Here is an 18,477-nt window from a genome sequence, read left to right as displayed (position 1 = left end):
ATGTTATGATACAATGGGCCACACTCAGAAGTGCAGGGCCAAAAAGGGTGTTTGTGGGAAGGTCACAATTGCAAAAGCACACAGTGCTCCAATAGGCTGTGGAACTGTGAGCCACAAGATATCAATGGGGCCAGTTGCTTAGAAGAATGCAAAGAGGGGCAGGGTGTTTAAATGGGTTACTATTGGTGCTGAAAATGCAAAACTATGTTTTTGCTGATCTTCCTTGAACTCCAGGGAGTCTCTAGAATTCCACTCAGAGCAGAATGATGTCTCAATAAATATCATCTAATCTCCTGTGCTTTTTTCCTTCAGGAAGAAAAGTTTAAAACTCATCGGACCTTCTCAGTCCATTATGTCCGCTGTCAATAAAACCAAATTCAACCCTGCAGTTTTCTTTCTCACCGGGATACCTGGGAAGGAAGACGTCCATCTCTGGATCTCTATCCCCTTCTGCTTAGTGTATGTTACTTCAATAGTAGGAAATTCACTCATTCTGTTTGCTATAAAAACAGATCCAAGCCTCCATGAGCCCATGTACATTTTACTTTCCATGTTGGCCATCACAGACCTTGGTTTATCGATAAGCACTATACCGACGATACTGGGTATATACTTGTTTAACTCTAGGGAAATCAGCCTCAATGCTTGTTTTACCCAGATGTTCTTTATCCACTTTCTTGCAATAATTGAATCCGCCATGCTTTTGATGATGGCCTTTGATCGCTTCATTGCAATCTGTAACCCACTGAGATATGCTTCCATCTTAACCCTGCCGAGATTAGCCAAGATGGGGTCGGTGTTTGTGCTAAGAGGTGTGGCCGTAACATTACCATTCCCCTTACTCCTGAAACGGTTCCAATACTGTCGAGCCAACATCCTCTCCCATTCTTACTGCCTGCACCAGGACATCATGAAGTTGGCATGTGCGGACATCACAGTCAATAACATCTATGGCTTGTTTGTTACACTCATAACGCTGTGGTTGGACTCGCTGCTCATCTTCCTCTCTTATGTGATGATCCTTAAAACAGTGCTGAGCATCACCTCCCACATGGAGTGCCTCAGGGCCTTGAACACCTGCGTCTCCCACCTCTGCGCCGTCCTGGTTTTCTACATACCAGAGTTCAGCCTGACTGTCATACACAGATTCTGGAAGAGCTCTTCTCCCTTGCTACAAATTCTCCTGGGCTACAGCTACTTGCTGGGCCCGCCCCTGATTAATCCAATAGTGTACAGTGTGAAAAGCAAACACCTTCGTGCAAGGATAATTAGGGTGTTTGTCAAATAAATAATCAGTTCATCATATGGTGATACAGGAGTTAAGAAAAATAGACCATGGCCACCTATTCAACCCTGCACCCTTATGTGTGAGTCGAGAGCCATGTCTACACTACCCGCTGGATCGGCGGGTAGTGATCGATCCCCGATTGCTCTGCTGTCGACTCCGGAACTCCATCAGGACGAGAGGCGGAAGCAGAGTCAACAGGGGATGGGCGGCCGTCGATCCAACACCGCGAGGATGCGAAGTAAGTGATTCTAAGTCAATCTAAGATACGGCAACTTCAGCTATGCTATTCTTGGAGCTAAAGTTGCGTATCTTAGATCGATTCCGCCCCCCCAGTGTAGACCAGGCCTAGAATGATTTCCACTCTTTCCACTGATCTCCACTCTTTAGGGAGAAGTTCAGAAGGGGTGTAAGACGTGGAGTAGTGGAAGTGGGGCTGTTCCCACTCACTGGTCAGAGAGGACAGGGCACTGGGGGAATGAGACCAAGGCTAACAGCAGCATATACAAAGTGACTGTGCTCGTGGAGAGCCAGGGGACTGGTGAGATGTTGGCCCATGAAGAGCCATGTCAGTGGCTGTTCCAACCTCAGTATTCCGGTCAATACAGTTAATAAAGAGAAGGAGTGTGGAGGTTGTTTCACATTACACCTGGCCTGTCACACTGTCCAAATCATAGAATCATAGAATATCAGGGTTGGAAGGGACCTCAGCAGGTCATCTAGTCCAACCCCCTACACAAAGCAGGACCAATCCCCAACTAAATCATCCCAGCCAGGGCTTTGTCAAGCCTGACCTTAAAAACTTCAAAGGAAGGAGATTCCACCACCTCCCTAGGGAACACATTCCAGTGTTTCACCACCCTCCTGGTGAAAACATTTTTCCTAATATCCAACCTAAACCTCCTGCACTGCAACTTGAGACCATTCCTCCTTCTTCTGTCATCTGCTACCACTGAGAACAGTCTAGATCCATCCTCTTTGGAACACTGTTTCAGGTAGTTGAAAGCAGCTATCAAATCCCCCCTCATTCTTCTCTTCCACAGATTTAACAATCCCAGTTCCCTCAGCCTCTTCTCATAAGTCATGTGTTCCAGTCCCCTAATCATTTTTGTTGCCCTCCGCTGGACTCTTTCCAATTTTTCCACATCCTTCTTGTAGTGTGGGACCCAAAACTGGACACAGGACTCCAAATGAGGCCTCACCAAGGTCGAATAGAGGGGAACGATCACGTCCCTCGATCTGCTCGCTATGCCCCTACTTATACACCCCAAAATGCCATTGGCCTTCTTGGCTACAAGGGCACACTGTTGACTCATATCCAGCTTCTGATCGACTGTAACCCCTAGGTCCTTTTCTGCAGAACTGCTGCTGAGCCATTCGGTCCCTAGCCTGTAGCGGTGCATGGGATTCTTCCATCCTAAGTGCAGGACTCTGCATGGGTCCTTGTTGAATCTAATCAGATTTCTTTTTGCCCAATCCTCTAATTTGTCCAGGGCCCTCTGTATCCTATCCCTACCCTCCAGAGTATCTACCTCTCCTCCCAGTTTTAGAGTCATCTGAAAACTTGCTGAGGTCTTGCAGAGCTCTGATGCAGTCACAGTCCTAGTGCTTCCTGAGTGCTCTGGGAGCTGCATGATCCATGCTCCAGCTGTGGACAGGGGCTATTCAAGGGACACAGTCCCGCACCCTTCCCCCATGCCCTCACCCAGGTGCTTGAGACAGAGACATGATTAACACAGGAGCCCCAGGAGAAGCCATTCAGGTAACATCCCCTGCCCATTATTGATGGCTCTGCACACAGAAGTATATTTCCTAGTACTCCTCCACTCTGTTTGTGCTGTCCCAGCAATGCAGTCACAACAATCTCCTGTCTCAGCCCAGCCCATTCAGTGTAGGCTGAGCACCTTCTCAGAAGCCAAAAGCAGGACACAGGCAGGAGCCCTGCCCCCTACATGGCCTCACCCCTGGTCCTCTTCTTTCCCCAAGCCTCACCCACTGACTAGGCTGGACATCACAGACAGGCCATGGTAAGAGGAGCCCAGGGAGCAAGTGCTGCTCTGGGGACCCCCAGATCCTCCATCTGTCCCCTAACTTGGGGCGTGGCCTCATAGCGGGTAGAGGGGGAGCTAAGGACCTCCTCCTCCCTCTGACTGTGAAAAGGGTGGTGCTGCCCATGAGCCTTCCGCAAGCATGGATCAGCATGGCAGGTAATACAGGACAAATGCTCGTCTAAAGTCATTCAGCCCACAGCGGGACTTGAACTCTGTATTTCGGGACTCTCCTGCCCAACTGGGGATGGGCAGTACACTCTAATTCACCACTCCTTTTGCCCCACCACCACAGCCAGAGCCAGAGTAGCGAGCCCCCCTCTCCCAGAGCAGCCCAGAGCTTCCACACACCGCATGGCTGAACCAATGATCCCCCCACCCCACCCCCAATGTTGGAGGAGCCCCGGGACGGCTGGAGCACTGCCAGCCATGCCGAGCTCACTCTCCTGAGACCCCAAGCCAGCCCATGGGAAAAGCATGTCTCTTCCCAAAGAACCTGAGCTTTTTATATGCCCCCGATATTGATCTTAGTGCTATGATTGTGGTATGACTATGATCTAGTTATGTGTGTCTTGTAGAAAAAAGATTCTTGGGTGTTTACTATGGAAAGCTGTGATGTGGAGAATATGATGGTCCTATTTGTGTGCTTGTATCATTTTTGCATCTGAAATTATGAATATAGAGTATGTATCTGTATTTCAAATGTAGTTCACTCCATTTTGGTATGTCAATTTGACTGCTATATAACATGGGGAGTGATACCATGTCTTGGCCTCACTCCCCACACAAGAGAACTCCTGGAAACAGCTGAGGAACAATTTCTGAACAGGGGGAAGTGCTGATCCCAAGCTAAAAGGATTTCTAGCTTGTGTTTGAAAATTTGATAGCCTGCTTGTCCCATCACCCAGGGTGAGAAATTGTTCATTCATATCCATTTTATTTTGCGTGTTACACTTAGTTTCCATTTTTTGTTTATGTGCTGGATAATGTGCTTTAATCGGGTTTCTATTCATTTAAAATCCATCTTTTTGTAGGAAATCAAACTATTTTATGCTATATCTTTACCAGCGTGTTTTGAGTGAAATGGCTTGGGAAAATCCCAGCTTTGTGTACAAAGGCTGTCGTATATCCTTCCCACATCAAGGGGAAAGCCACCTAGATTAATGAGCTTGTGTTGTACTCCTGTGCCCTGCAAAATGGTATAATTTGGGGTTTATACTCCAGTAAGGGAGCAAAGGCTGGGGAGTTGGGAAATTGTCTGTTGTCTCCAGCCTGTCCTTGAGTGGCTCACTAAAGCACTCGGGCCGCTCAGTTGGGGGTGTGGCACCACCTACCGTTGTGTTGGGTGATAACAGGGCTTGAAGAGGCTGTCTTTGTCACCAGCAAAGCAGTGTACGATTGGCCAGCCATGCTGGAGGGATGAGCGGCACAGGGGTTCCCACAGCACCGAGACTGCCCCCTGGGGGTGACAACCTGTCACAGCGCTCTGTGTTTCTCAGCTTCCTGGTTTCATCAGTAATCTCCATGGAGTGCAGCGAGATTCCTGAAGAAGCTGAGTAGCACATATTGCCTCCTCAGCTACCCTGGAACCTGCTTGGCACATAAGAATAAAAAGGTCCCTGTGCGAACCCTGCAACTGGCAGCGAGTGGCCACAGCAGCACCAGGGAGGCTGAGCCTGTCCAGGCCTATGTCCACCACTGGCACTTCCCCCCGTTCAGTCTTTGTTCCTCAGGTGTTTGCAGGAGTTCCCTTGTGTAGGGAGTGAGGCCAAGAGATAGTTTTATTCCATCCAGCTTAGATAGTGGAAAAATACAGGTAACCACAATGGAGTCAGTGTCATGTGGTCTGGTCACATGCTGTCAAGGCTGAATCCCCACTCTGTCACTCCGAGTGCAGAAGGTGGGGGCCCACAAGGAGTCTAAAAAATAATACTGGCCACTCCAGGCTTGTAGTAAACTCCCAAGGTTACAGCTTTTCTCTGACCGTGGCTTGGTAATTGCTGACACCACCCAAATGCAAAACAAAAACAAAAACAAAAACAAAATAAAACAACTTGGACCCAGGAAGGAGCACTTGGGAATTCCTCTCTGTGGGGGATGCAAAAGTCCTCCCCCCCGTTCCCCAGGGAAGAACTGGAAAAGAAAACAAAGAAAGTAGCTGTTGCCACCAGCTAATCACACAGCATGTGCACAAACCTCTTAGAACACCAAAAATCCTGTCTTCTTCTTAAAAAAGGGAAATTTTATTAAAAACAAAGAGGAAGAAAAATACATCCAGAACTTAGGCTTTTGCTAGATTTGAAAAGAGCAATTCCAATAATTAAGCACCCGAAATAGCTTTTGTGGGGGTTCAGCTTAAAGGTTACAAGCAAACAAAAGCATCTGGGGTTAGCACAGAGGAGATCTAAAAGCCAAAAAAAAGAAATAAACCTAATAATGTCTCTTTAACCGTGCCCTGTCCCATGATTTCTTCTAGGTACGGAAGATGAATTTTTATACCTGGTTCAAGCTTTACACAGCATTGCTGCTTAAAGCATTGCTGGTCCCTGGCTCATTCTTCAGAGACCAACAGACAAAGGGAAAGTTTCTTTCCCAATTTGAAAAGTTCTAGCCTTCCCATTGGCTCTTTTGGTTAGGTGCCCACTCCTTTTGTTTTACCTGTGGGCTTGTTCACCCTTTACAGGTAAAGGAAAGAGAGAACAGACACCAAGAGGGATTTTACAGCTGACTGCCTGTCTGGGTGTTCATAAAAGGGAGCTACCCTCCCTACACCTTCACTTATCTCATGCCCCCCAAATCACAGAAAGTGCTGGCCAGCCTGGTTCAGGTCAGGTCTACGCCATCTGGGATTTCTTCCTGGAAGTTTAGGAAAGAGAGTTAATAAATGACATGCACAGCTAATTTTACTAATAATTACATGAAGAACTAAACAGTACTTTTACATTTGGCGGACTACAATGCCTTAGAATGCAGGGACATTTTTACCTGGCTGATTCTGGGAAACCTTCCCGCGAGAGTGCATCAGCCACTTTGTTAGCGGCTCTTGAAATGTGATGTATCTCAACATCAAAGCGTTGACTAGCTAAACAGCAGCAAAGATGTTTTTTGTTCATCTCTCTGACTGTGTGAAGCCATTTCAGCGCACATGGTCAGTCTGCAGTTGGAAGCGCAGTCCCCAAATGTATGGGCATAGCTTCTCCAGAACATACACAATGGCATAATCTTCTTTTTCAAAGAGAGACCAGTGGCTTTGCCTCTCAGAAAGTTCTTTTGCTGAGAAACACGACAGGATGGAATTGCTGATGTGGTCCTTATTGCAGTTAAACTCCGCCTACACCATGCTCAGAGGCATCTGTGATTCCCCATGAATCTGAGAATATAGCCACATCATCAAGGTAGGTGACTGCAAATTCCCCAAATCCAGCCAGAAGGTTATGTAGCAATTACTAGAAGGTGGAGGATGCATTTCACATTCCGAAACAGAGCTATCCCCCACGCAGAAACTTCATTTATCCCACATGCCCTTGCATGCCCGACTGAGTCATAGGAGCCATTACTAATAGGCTGTCTGGAACATTCTCAGGAAGGCTCACCTGGTGAGGGATAAACTTCTCTTAAGGCCTATTGTTTCCCCTAATGGCCCACTACCCTAAACCGGCCCTTCACAGCTAGCTGTCTTCAATGGAAACATTCTACCTGGTGGTTGTCAAGCCAGTGTAACCACGTCTGGAACATAGATACATAGTCTATATTCATAAGTTCAGATATAAAAATGATACATGCACACAAATAGGATCATCATATTCTGGAAACCATAACTTTTTCTTAGACACCTCACAGGCTATATTTTGTAGAAGATATGTCAGAACTATATCATAAACATATCGCAAGGAAACTACTGTGATGAATATGCGGGCAGTGTCACAACCGTCTCCTCGGCTGCCCTGGAACCTACAAGGTGAAAATAACAAGCTCAGGGTTTTTGGGACGAGAGAAGCTTTTCCCCAGGTTGGCTTCAGGTCTCAAGAGAGGTGGAGTGGCACGGCTCGGCGGGGGCGGCTCCATCCCCGTGGGCTGTAGAGGCTCTGGGCATCTCCAGGATGTGGGGGCTTGGCATTCCGGGTGCAGGGTAGGGTGTGACTTGTGCAGAAGGAGAGGGGCCGGCGGGCTCGCCTCCCTCAAGAGTAACAGAAATATACGAATCTCTATATCTGTGGTATGCCCACACCTTGAATACTTTGTGTCGTTCTGGTCGCCCAATCTCAGAAAAGATATATTAGACATGGAAAGTGTACAGACAAAGGTGACAAAAATCTTTAGGGGCAGGGAACAGCTTCCATATTAGGAGAGAAAAAGCCTGGGAATTTTCAACTTGGAAAAGAGACGACTCAGAGGGCATATGACAGAGGTCTGTAAAGTCATGATTGATGTGGAGGAAGTTATTCAGGAAGAGCTATTTGCCCCTTCACAGAGGTCACACATGAAGTTAATAAGCATCAGATTTAAAAGAAACAAAAGGAATTATTTCTTCACACAAGGCACAGTCAGCCTGTGGAACTCATTGCTAGGTGACGTTGTGAAGGCCAAATGCATAACTGGGTCCAGGTAAGATCAAGGGAGAGAGATTCATCAGTGGCTATTAGCCAGGATACTGAGGGACGAAACCCCATGCACTGGCTGTCTATAAACCACTGAGTGTCAGAGGATGGGAGCAGATGACGGAGGATGAAACACTCAACAATTGCGCTGATCTGTTAATTGCCTCTGAAGCATCTTCACTGGCCATCGTCAAAGGACAGGACACTGGGCTAGATGGACCATTGGTCTCAATCCATACGGTCATTCTTATATTCTGAATCTGTTCCTCTGATGGATGGTTTGATTCAGACAAGCCTTTTCCAGGGGCTCCCTCCATTATAGGACTTGTGTGGCCATCGTCCATGGTAGGGTGACAATACATATAGTTTCATTATGTATCTTTTTGGCCAGGACAGTCCCTTTTTTAAGTCCTGTGTCAGGCTTTTATTTTTCCGGAAGGAGGAATTTGTCCTCTTTGCTCTTGCTGTCTTGATCAGCTGGGAACAGCAAAGAGGACGTATGCCCACTTCTGTCAAAGAAGTGGGGAAGTGGAGAGTGGAGGAATGTTCGGGGGAGGTGAGTGGAGATGCCAGCCACCTGCAAGGGATGAGGCAGAGCTGTGGGGGAGAAAACAGCCTCCTGAAACCCTGAGGGGGCCCTTACAGAGTTACAGCAATAGGCAACAGCATCTCATGGGGGTGGGAGCCTTAATGCGATCATCTGGGGGTCTCCTGTTTTCTCTTTGGGAATTATAGTCACCCTAAGGGGCTGCTCAGTGTGGGACGCTGGTAGAGGGCTACTGACAGCTAGTAGCTGGAGCTGGGCTGGAAAACACACAACATTTTGACCCAAACTAAAATGTTTCCTTTGCATCCTTTTTGGGGGTGTGTCATAAATATAAAGGGAAGGGTAACCCCCTTTCTCTATAGAGTACTATAAAATCCCTCCTGGCCAGAAGCAGCATCCTCTTACCTGTAAAGGGTGAAGAAGCTCAGCTAACCTGGCTGGCACCTGACCCTAAGGACCAATAAGGAGACATGATACTTTCAAATCTTGGGGTGGGGGAAGGGTTTTGTTTCTGCTCATTGTTTACGTGGTTGTCCTCTCTTGGGACTGAGAAAGGTAAGACAGAAATCCATCTTCTCCTGCCTATCCTAATCCAAGTCTCCAATATTGCAACCAGTGTAGGTAAGCCAGGCAAGACGGATGAGTTTATGTTTTGTTTTATGTGAATTTTCCCTGTCTTAAGAGGGAGGTTTATTCCTGTTTTCTGTAACTTTAAGGTTTTGCCCAGAGGGGGATCCTCTCTGTTTTGTATCTGAATACCCTGTAAAGTATTTTCCATCCTGATTTTAGAGAGATGATTTTTACCTTTCTTTTTTTAATAAAACCCTTCTTTTCAGAACCTGACTGATTTTTCCATTGTTCCAAGATCTAGGAGTTTGGGTCTTTGATGGTTTTGTAACCAATTGGTTAGGATATTATTCTTAAGCCTCCCCAAGAAAGGGGGTGTAGGACTTGCGGGGATATTTTGGGGGAAGACGTCTCCGTGTCGTCTCTTCCCCTGTTCTTTGTTTAAAATGCTTGGTGGTGGCAGCATAGGGTTCAAGGACAAGGCAAAGTTTGTACCTTAGGGAAGTTTTTAATCTTAGGGGTTCTTTTATGCGGGTCCCCACATCTGTACCCTAGGATTCAGAGTGGGGAAGGAACCCTGACAGGGTGACTTTTCATAGAAAATGGAACATTGTTCTCTGAAAGCTCAGCTGCCATGATGTTACCCAGCTGCACCTGCCTGGATCCCCAAAAGAAATGGGAGGCTTTTCATCTGCCTCATCCTCAGAACATAAATGATGGTTGAACTGATGAAGGGACTCCCTTTCTGGAACGATTCGAGGGAAATTTCTATGTAGGGAGCCTTGTGGAATCTCCCTTCCCTGGTCTGCACCCTGGGTTTGTAATACAGGACAGGGGGCTGCTGGGGAGAAATCTGGTCCTATATTAATAATATTTTCATTGTTAATTTACTTATTTATTAATTTTATTTCAGCAAGATCACAGCTGTGCCACTGTTACCAGGTGTCCGCCCCCGAGGTAGCCATGTGACTAATCGGTGCCATACGAACCGTGACGACAAACCCGGATGCCAGGAATAGAGCCTGCAGCAGGGCTTGGCACTGCAGTCCAGTTGACTAGCATCACCGCACATCCCCTGTGATTTGGCCTCCTGCAGTTTGCCATTGGCTGTCATGGGGATGAAACCTGGTGCAAACTAAGCCGAGCAGCTAAGGTTCCCTGATGGCCAAGTAGGCCCCAAGGGAATGTGCTAACCTGCTTCATAAAGACAGTTCCCTCCCTGTCTGAACAGATACTGCCTGCAGCCTGCTGCCCACGCAACCTGTCCGGTGACTCCTTGTGCTACAGGGTGAAGACCTCTGGTGTCAGCAGCTCCCCTTCCAGCAGGAATTGGGTATGTTGGCAGGTTTGGCTATCTTTAAAATCTGAAGTAAAGGGGAAAGGCTGCAACGTGTTTCCATTGGCAGATATTGTCCGAAGCAGCAGAGGACTCAGTGATGGGGCTGGAGGGAAGGCAGCGCTAGGTCATTTGGGAACTCCTCCCCTACATCTACCCATGCTGCACAGTGAATAATTTCAGCTACACAGAAATCTGACATTCAAAGCGAGCCCAGAGTGTTTTAAAACCCTGACACCCCATGTCAGGATTTCCAAAGAGCTCCTCTTTCTGTAGATGCCGTGTGCTCTGGGCCCAATAATGCTCTGGGCTGCGAAAGAAGAGACCCCAGGGAATAAGAGTTACTAGTTCCCCAATCATCCCAGGTTTATTTTGTCCTGGAAATTTAATCAGCAAATGCATTTTTAACCATGTTATTCTCTGGCTCGATTGTGAATCTGTGCACTCCACCACTTTGTAATACTTGTGAAAGACCTTCCAAAAGGTCCTGGAGAACAGAACCGCTGGTCCGTGTTTCAGCAAAGAGTAGATCTGAGGTGCATGAAAGGGGAGAGTAATAGTGGTTTGAATGTGATTTACACACATAACCTGTTACACAAGCTTGGCTGAGGTAACTTGCACACTCAGCTGGATATTAGTGCAAACTATTCACCCTTTTGTAACAGCAACCCCACCCCGCCCAGCTGAAATAACTCTCTGTCTTTTCTGTCAAGCTTCTCATTTGCCAAATACAGGATGCAGATCCTGTGAGGATGAAGGGAAGTCTATAGGACAATTGAACTCTCTGCATTCAGTCAACATTGGCTAGAAAAATCACTTCAGCTTCTCTTGGAGGGATTTTGGGGGGTCAGAGTATATCACTGGGAGCATTTGGCAAGGGAAAGTTAATGGAGTCCTCTTCTAATTGAATTGACACATGTAAATCTGGAGTCATGCCGCTACAGTCAATGTTATTGAATTCAGAAAATGGCGCGAAAAATGATCTCCTGTGCTCCAAAGAGGTAGTGGCATAATTTGGACTCTCCGGATAGGATAAAGTGCCACACTCAGAAGGGCAGGGCCAAAAAGGGTGTCTGTGGGAAGGTCACAACTGCAAAAGCACACAGTGCTCCAATAGGCTGCGGAACTCTGAGCCACAAGATCTCAATGGGGCCAGATGCTTAGAAGAATGCAAAGAGGGGCAGGGTGTTTATATGGGTTACTATTGGTGCTGAAAATCCAAAACTATGTTTTTGCTGATCTTCCTTGAACTCCAGGGAGTCTCTAGAATTCCACTCAGAGCAGAATGATGTCTCAATAAATATCATCTAGTCTCCTGTGCTTTTTCCTTCCAGGAAGAAAAGTTTAAAACTCATCGGACCTTCTCAGTCCATTATGTCAGCTATCAATGAAACTAAATTCAACCCTGCTGTTTTCTTTCTCACCGGGATACCTGGGAAGGAAGACGTCCATCTCTGGATCTCTATCCCCTTCTGCTTAGTATATGTTACTTCAATAGTAGGAAATTCACTCATTCTGTTTGCTATAAAAACAGATCCAAGCCTCCATGAGCCCATGTACATTTTCCTTTCCATGTTGGCCTTCACAGACCTTGGTTTATCGATAACCACCATACCGACGACACTGGGTATATACTTGTTTAACTCTAGGGAAATCAGCCTCAATGCTTGTTTTACCCAGATGTTCTTTATCCACTTTCTTGCAACACTTGAATCCGCCATGCTTTTGATGATGGCCTTTGATCGCTTCATTGCTATCTGTAACCCACTGAGATATGCTTCCATCTTAACCCTGCCGAGAATAGCCAAGATGGGGTTGGTGGTTGTGCTAAGAGGTGTGGCCATAGAATTACCATTCCCCTTACTCCTGAAACGGTTCCAATACTGTCGAGCCAACGTCCTCTCCCATTCCTACTGCCTGTACCAGGACGTCATGAAGTTGGCATGTGCGGACATCACATTCAATAATATCCATGGCTTGTTTGTAACACTCATAACGCTGTGGTTGGACTCGCTGCTCATCTTCCTCTCTTATGTGATGATCCTCAAAGCAGTGCTGAGTATCGCATCCCACATGGAGTGCCTGAGGGCCTTGAACACCTGCGTCTCCCAGCTCTGCGCCGTCCTGGTCTTCTACATGCCAGAGTTCAGCCTGACTGTCATACACAGATTCTGGAAGAGCTCTTCTCCCTTGCTTCAAATTCTCCTGGGCTATATCTACTTGCTGGGCCCGCCCCTGATTAATCCAGTAGTGTACAGCATGAAAAGGAAACATCTTCGTGCAAGGATAATTAGGGTGTTTGTCAAATGAATAGTCAGTTCATCATCCAGTGACACAGGAGTTAAGAAAAACAGGCTGTGGCCACCTATTCAATCCTGGAACCTTACGTGTGAGCCTAGGGCCATGTCTACACGATCTCCGATTGCTCTGCTGTCGACTCCGGAACTCCACCAGGGCAAGAGGTGGAAGCGGAGTCAACAGGGGGGCTGCGGCCGTTGATCCAATGCCATGAGGCCATGGAGAAAGTGATTCTAAGTCCATCTAAGATACGTCAACTTCAGCTATGCTATACTCGTAGCTAAAGTCGCATATTTTAGATCGATTCCGCCCCCCCCACCCCACAGTGTAGACCAGGCGTAGAAGAGCTACTGATTTCCACTCTTTAGAGAGAGGTTCAGATGGGGTGTAAGACACGGAGCAGTGGAAATGGGGCTGTTCCAACTCGCTGGTCAGAGAGGACACGGCACTGGGGGAAGGAGACCAAGGCGGGCAGCAGCATATACGAAGTGACTGTGCTCATGGAGAGCCAGGGGACTCGGGAGATGTTGGCCCATAAAGCGCCATATCGGTGGCTGTTCCAACCTCAGAATTCCGGTCAATACAGTGAATCAAGAAAAGGGGTGTGGAGGTTGTTTCCCATTTCACCTGGCCTGACACACTATCCAAATCATAGAATCATAGAATCATAGAATATCAGGGTTGATAGGGACCTCAGGAGGTCATCTAGTCCAACACCCTGCTCAAACCAGGAACAATTCCCAACTAAATCATCCCAGCCTGGGCTTTGTCAAGCCTGACCTTAAAAACTTCAAAGGAAGTGTGCCATTGGCCTTCTTGGCAACAAGGGCACACTGTTGACTCATATCCAGCTTCTCATCCACTGTAACCCCTTGGTCCTTTTTTGCAGAACTGCTGCCGAGCCATTCGGTCCCTAGCCTGTAGCGGTGCATGGGATTTTTCCATCCTAAGTGCAGGACTCTGCATTGGTCCTTGTTGAACCTCATCAGATTTCTTTTGGCCCAGTCCTCTAATTTGTCCAGGGCCCTCTGTATCCTATCCTTAGCCTCCAGCGTATCTACCTCTCCTCCCAGTTTAGTGTCATCTGCAAACTTGCTGAGGTCTTGCAGCGCTCTTCTGCAGTCACAGTCCTCGTCCTTCCTGAGCGCTCTGGGAGCTTCATGATCCATTCCACAGCTGTGGACAGGGGCTATTCAAGGGACACAGTCCCGCACCCTTCCCCCATGCCCTCACCCAGGTTCTTGAGACTGAGTCATGTCAGAGACATGATTAACACTGGAGCCCCATGAGAAGCCATTCAGGTAAGAGCCCCCACCCCTTATTATTGGCTCTGCACACAGAAGCATATTTCCTAGGACTCCTCCCCTCTGTTTGTGCTGCCCCAGCAATGCAGAGGGGTAGAAACAGGCCTCAGGTCTCCAACAGAGTCACGGCGATCTCCTGCCTCAGCCCAGCCCATTCAGTGTAGGGTGAGCACCTTCTCGAAAGCCAAAAGCAGGACACAGGCAGGAGCCGTGCACCCTACATGGCCTCACCCCGGCCATCTTCTTCCCCCTGAACTCCCACCTCCTGGTCCTCCTCTTTCCCCAAGCCTCACCCACTGACTAGGCTGGACATCACAGAAAGGCCATGGTAAGAGGAGCCCAGGGAGCAAGTGCTGCTCTGGGGACCCCCAGACCCTCCACCTACCCCCTAACTTGGGGCGTGGCCTCATAGCGGGTGGAGGGGGAGCTAAGGACCTCCTCCTCCCCCGAACTGTGAAAAGGGTGGCGCTGCCCATGAGGCTTGGGCAGGCGTGGATCGGCATGGCAGGTAATTCAGGACAAATGCTCTTTTAAAGTCATTCAGCCCACAGCGGGACTTGAACTCTGAATTTTGGAACTCTCCTGCCCAACTGGGGATGGGCAGTCCACTATAATTCACCACTCCTTTTGCCCCACCACCACAGCCAGAGCCAGAGTAGCAAGGCCCCCTCTCCCAGAGCAGCCCAGAGCTTCCACACACCGCATGGCTGAACCAATGATCCTCCCACCCCACCCCCAAAGTTGGAGGAGCCCTGGGACGGCTGGAGCACTGCCAGCCATGCCGAGCTCACTCTCCTGAGACCCCAAGCCAGCCAATGGGAAAACCATGTCTCTTCCCAAAGAACCTGAGCTTTTTATATGCCCCCAATATTGATCTTAGTGCTATGATTGTGGTATGACTATGATGTAGTTATGTGTGTCTTGTAGAAAAAAGATTCTTGGTTGTTTAGTATGGAAAGCTGTGATGTGGAGAATATGATGGTCCTATTTGTGTGCTTGTATCATTTTTGCATCTGAAATTATAAATATTGACTATGTATCTGTATTTCAAATGTAGTTCACTCCATTTTGGTAGGTGTATTTTTCTGCTATATAACACGGGGAGTGACACCATGTCTTGGCCTCACTCCCCACACAAGAGAACTCCTGGAAACAGCTGAGGAACAATTTCTGAACATGGGGAAGTGCTGATCCCAAGCTAAAAGGATTTCTAGCTTGCGTTTGAAAATTTGATGGACTGCTTGTTTCATCACCCAGGGTGAGAAATTGTTCATTCATATCCAATTTATTTTGTGTGTTTTCATTTGTTGTTTACATGCTAGATATTGTGCTTTAATCTGGTTTCTATCCATTTAATATCCATCTTTTTCTAGGTAATAAAACTATTTTATGCTTTATCTTTACCAGCGTGTTTTGAGTAAAGTGTCTGGGGAAAATCCCAGCTCTGTGTACAAAGGCTGTCGTATATCCTTCCCACATCAAGGGGAAAGCCACCTAGATGAATGAGCTTGTGTTGTACTCCTGTGCAATGCAAAATGGTATAATTTGGGGTTTATACTCCAGTAAGGGAGCAAAGGCTGGGGAGTTGGGAAATTGTCTGTTGTCTCCAGCCTGTCCTTGAGTGGCTCACTAAAGCACTCAGGCCGCTCAGTTGGGTGTGTGGCATCACCTACCGCTGTGTTGGGTGATAACAGGGCTTGAAGAGGCTGTCTTTGTCACGAGCAAACCAGTGTACGATTGGACAGCCATGCTGGAGGGATGAGCGGCACAGGGGTTCCCACAGCACCGAGACTGCCCCCTGGGGGTGACAACCTGTCACAGCGCTCTGTGTTTCTCAGCTTCCTGGTTTCATCAGTAATCTCCATGGAGTGCAGCGAGATTCCTGAAGAAGCTGAGTAGCACATATTGCCTCCTCAGCTACCCTGGAACCTGCTTGGCACATAAGAATAAATGGTTCCCTGTGCGAACCCTGCAACTGGCAGCGAGTGGCCACAGCAGCACCAGGGAGGCTGAGCCTGTCCAGGCCTATATCCACCACTGGCACTTCCCCCCGTTCAGTCTTTGTTCCTCAGGTGTTTGCAGGAGTTCCCTTGTGTAGGGAGTGAGCTAAGAGACAGCGTTATTTCCCAGCTTAGATAGTGGAAAAATACAGGTAACCACAATGGAGTCAGTGTCATGTGGTCTGGTCACATGCTGTCAAGGCTGAATCCCCACTCTGTCACTCCGAGTGCAGAAGGTGGGGGCCCACAAGGAGTCTAAAAATAATACTGGCCACTCCAGGCTTGTAGTAAACTCCCAAGGTTACAGCTTTTCTCTGACTGTACCTTGGTAATTGCTGACACCACCCAAATGCAAAAAAAACAAAAACAAAACAAAAACAAAATAAAACAACTTGGACCCAGGAAGGAGCACTTGGGAATTCCTCTCTGTGGGGGACCCACAAGTCCTCCCCGCATTCCCTGGGGAAGAACTGGAAAAGAAAACAAAGGAAAGTAGCTGTTGCCACCAGCTTTATCAAACAGCATGTGCACAAACCTCTTAGCACACCAAAAATCCAATCCTCTTCTTAAAAAAGGGAAATTTTATTAAAAACAAAGAGGAAGAAAAATACATCCAGAACTTAGGCTTTTGCTAGATTTGAAAAGAGCAATTCCAAAAATTAAGCACCCAAAATAGCTTTCGTGGGGGTTCAGTTTAAAGGTTACAAGCAAACAAAAGCATCTGGGATTAGCACAGAGGAGCTCCAAAAGCCAAAACAAAGAAAAAAACCTAATCATGTCTCTTTAACCATGCCCTGTCCCATGATTTCTTCTAGGTATGGAAGATGAATTTTTATACGTGGTTCAAGACTTACACAGCATTGCTGCTTACAGCATTGCTGGTCCCTGTCTCCTTCTCCAGAGACCAACAGACAAAGGGAAAGTTTCTTTCCCAATTTGAAAAGTTCTAGCCTTCCCATTGGCACTTTTGGTTAGGTGCCCACGCCTTTTCTTTTACCTGTTATCTTGTTACCCCTTTACAGGTAAAGCAAACAGAGAACAGACACCAAGAGTGATTTTATAGTTAACTGCCTGTCTGGGTGTTCATAAAAGGGAGCTACCCCCCCTACACCTTCACTTATCTCATGCCCCCAAATCACAGAAAGTGCTGGCCAGCCTGGATCAGGTCATGTCCACACCTGCTGGGATTTCTTCCTGGAGGTTTAAGAAAGAGAGTTAATAAATTATATGCACCTCTAATTTTACTAATAAATACATGAAGAACTAAACAGTATTTTTACATTTGAAGGAGTATAATGCCTTAAAATGCAAGGACATTTTTACCTGGCTGATTTTGGGAAACCTTCCCAGGAGAGTGCATCAGCCACTTTGTTAGCGGCTCTTGAAATGTGTTGTATCTCAACATCAAAGTGTTGACTAGCTAAATTGCACCAAAGAAGTTTTTTGTTCGTCTCTCTGGCTGTGTAAACCACTTCAGCGCAGCATTGTCATTCTGCAGTTGGAAGCGGAGTCCCCAAATGTATGGGCGTAGCTTCTCCAGAGCATACACAATGGCGTAATCTTTTTTTTCAGAGAGTGACCAGTGGCTTTGCCTCTCAGAAAGTTCTTTTGCTGAGAAACACGACAGGATGGAATTGTTGATGTGGTCCTTATTGCTTTTAAACTCCTCCTACACCATGCTCGGAGGCATCTGTGATTCCCCATGAATCTGAGAATATAGCCACATCATCAAGGTAGGTGACTGTAAATTCCCCACATCCAGCCAGAAGGTTATGTAGCAATTTCTGGAAGTTGGAGGATGCATTTCCCAGTCCAAAAGGGAGCTACCCCCCGCCGCACAGAAACTTCATTTATCTCACATGCCCTTGCATGCCCGACTGAGTCATACGAGGCATTACAAATAGGCTGTCTGGAACATTGTCAGGAAGGCTCACCTGGTGAGGGAAAAACTTCTCTTAAGGCCTATTGTATCCCCTAATGGCCCACTACCCTGAACCGGCCCTTCACAACTAGCTTTCTTCAATGCAAACATTCTACCTGGTGGTTGTCAAGCCAGTGTAACCACGCCTGGAACATAGATACATAGTCTATATTCATAAGTTTAGATATAAAAATGATACATGCACACAAATTGGATCATCATATTCTGGAAACCATAACTTTTTCATAGACACCTCACAGGCTATATTTTGTAGAAGATATGTCAGAACTACGTCATAAACATATCGCAAGGATACTACTGTGATGAATATGCGGGCAGTGTCACAACCGTCTCCTCAGCTGCCCTGGAACCTACAAGGTGAAAATAACAAGCTCAGATTTTTTGGGACATGAGAAGCTTTTCCCCAGGTTGGCTTCAGGTCTCAAGAGAGGTGGAGTGGCACGGCTGGGGAGGAGGAGCGGCTCCATCCCCGTGGGCTGTGGAGGTGCTGGACATCTCCAGGATGGGGGGGCTTGGCATTCCGGGTGCAGGGTAGCGTGTGCCTCGTGCAGA

At 47.3% G+C, this 18,477-nt stretch overlaps 2 protein-coding genes across 2 annotated transcripts; both read left to right on the top strand.

The window, feature by feature from the left end:
• Positions 1–352: 352 nt before the first annotated feature.
• LOC144279265 (olfactory receptor 51G2-like) lies at positions 353–1,288 on the top strand. Its single transcript, XM_077840758.1, has one exon. It carries the CDS (start codon positions 353–355, stop codon positions 1,286–1,288), a length of 936 nt encoding a protein of 311 aa, XP_077696884.1.
• Positions 1,289–11,755: 10,467 nt separating this feature from the next.
• LOC144279254 (olfactory receptor 51G2-like) lies at positions 11,756–12,691 on the top strand. The gene has a single exon (XM_077840747.1). It carries the CDS (start codon positions 11,756–11,758, stop codon positions 12,689–12,691), a length of 936 nt encoding a protein of 311 aa, XP_077696873.1.
• The last annotated feature ends 5,786 nt before the right edge of the window (positions 12,692–18,477 follow it).

The sequence above is a fragment of the Eretmochelys imbricata genome, chromosome 1, assembly GCF_965152235.1.
Source record: "Eretmochelys imbricata isolate rEreImb1 chromosome 1, rEreImb1.hap1, whole genome shotgun sequence".
NCBI lineage: Eukaryota > Metazoa > Chordata > Testudines > Cheloniidae > Eretmochelys > Eretmochelys imbricata.
Note: the sequence above shows the minus strand (reverse complement) of the source record. Positions and strands in the feature narration are given on the sequence as shown.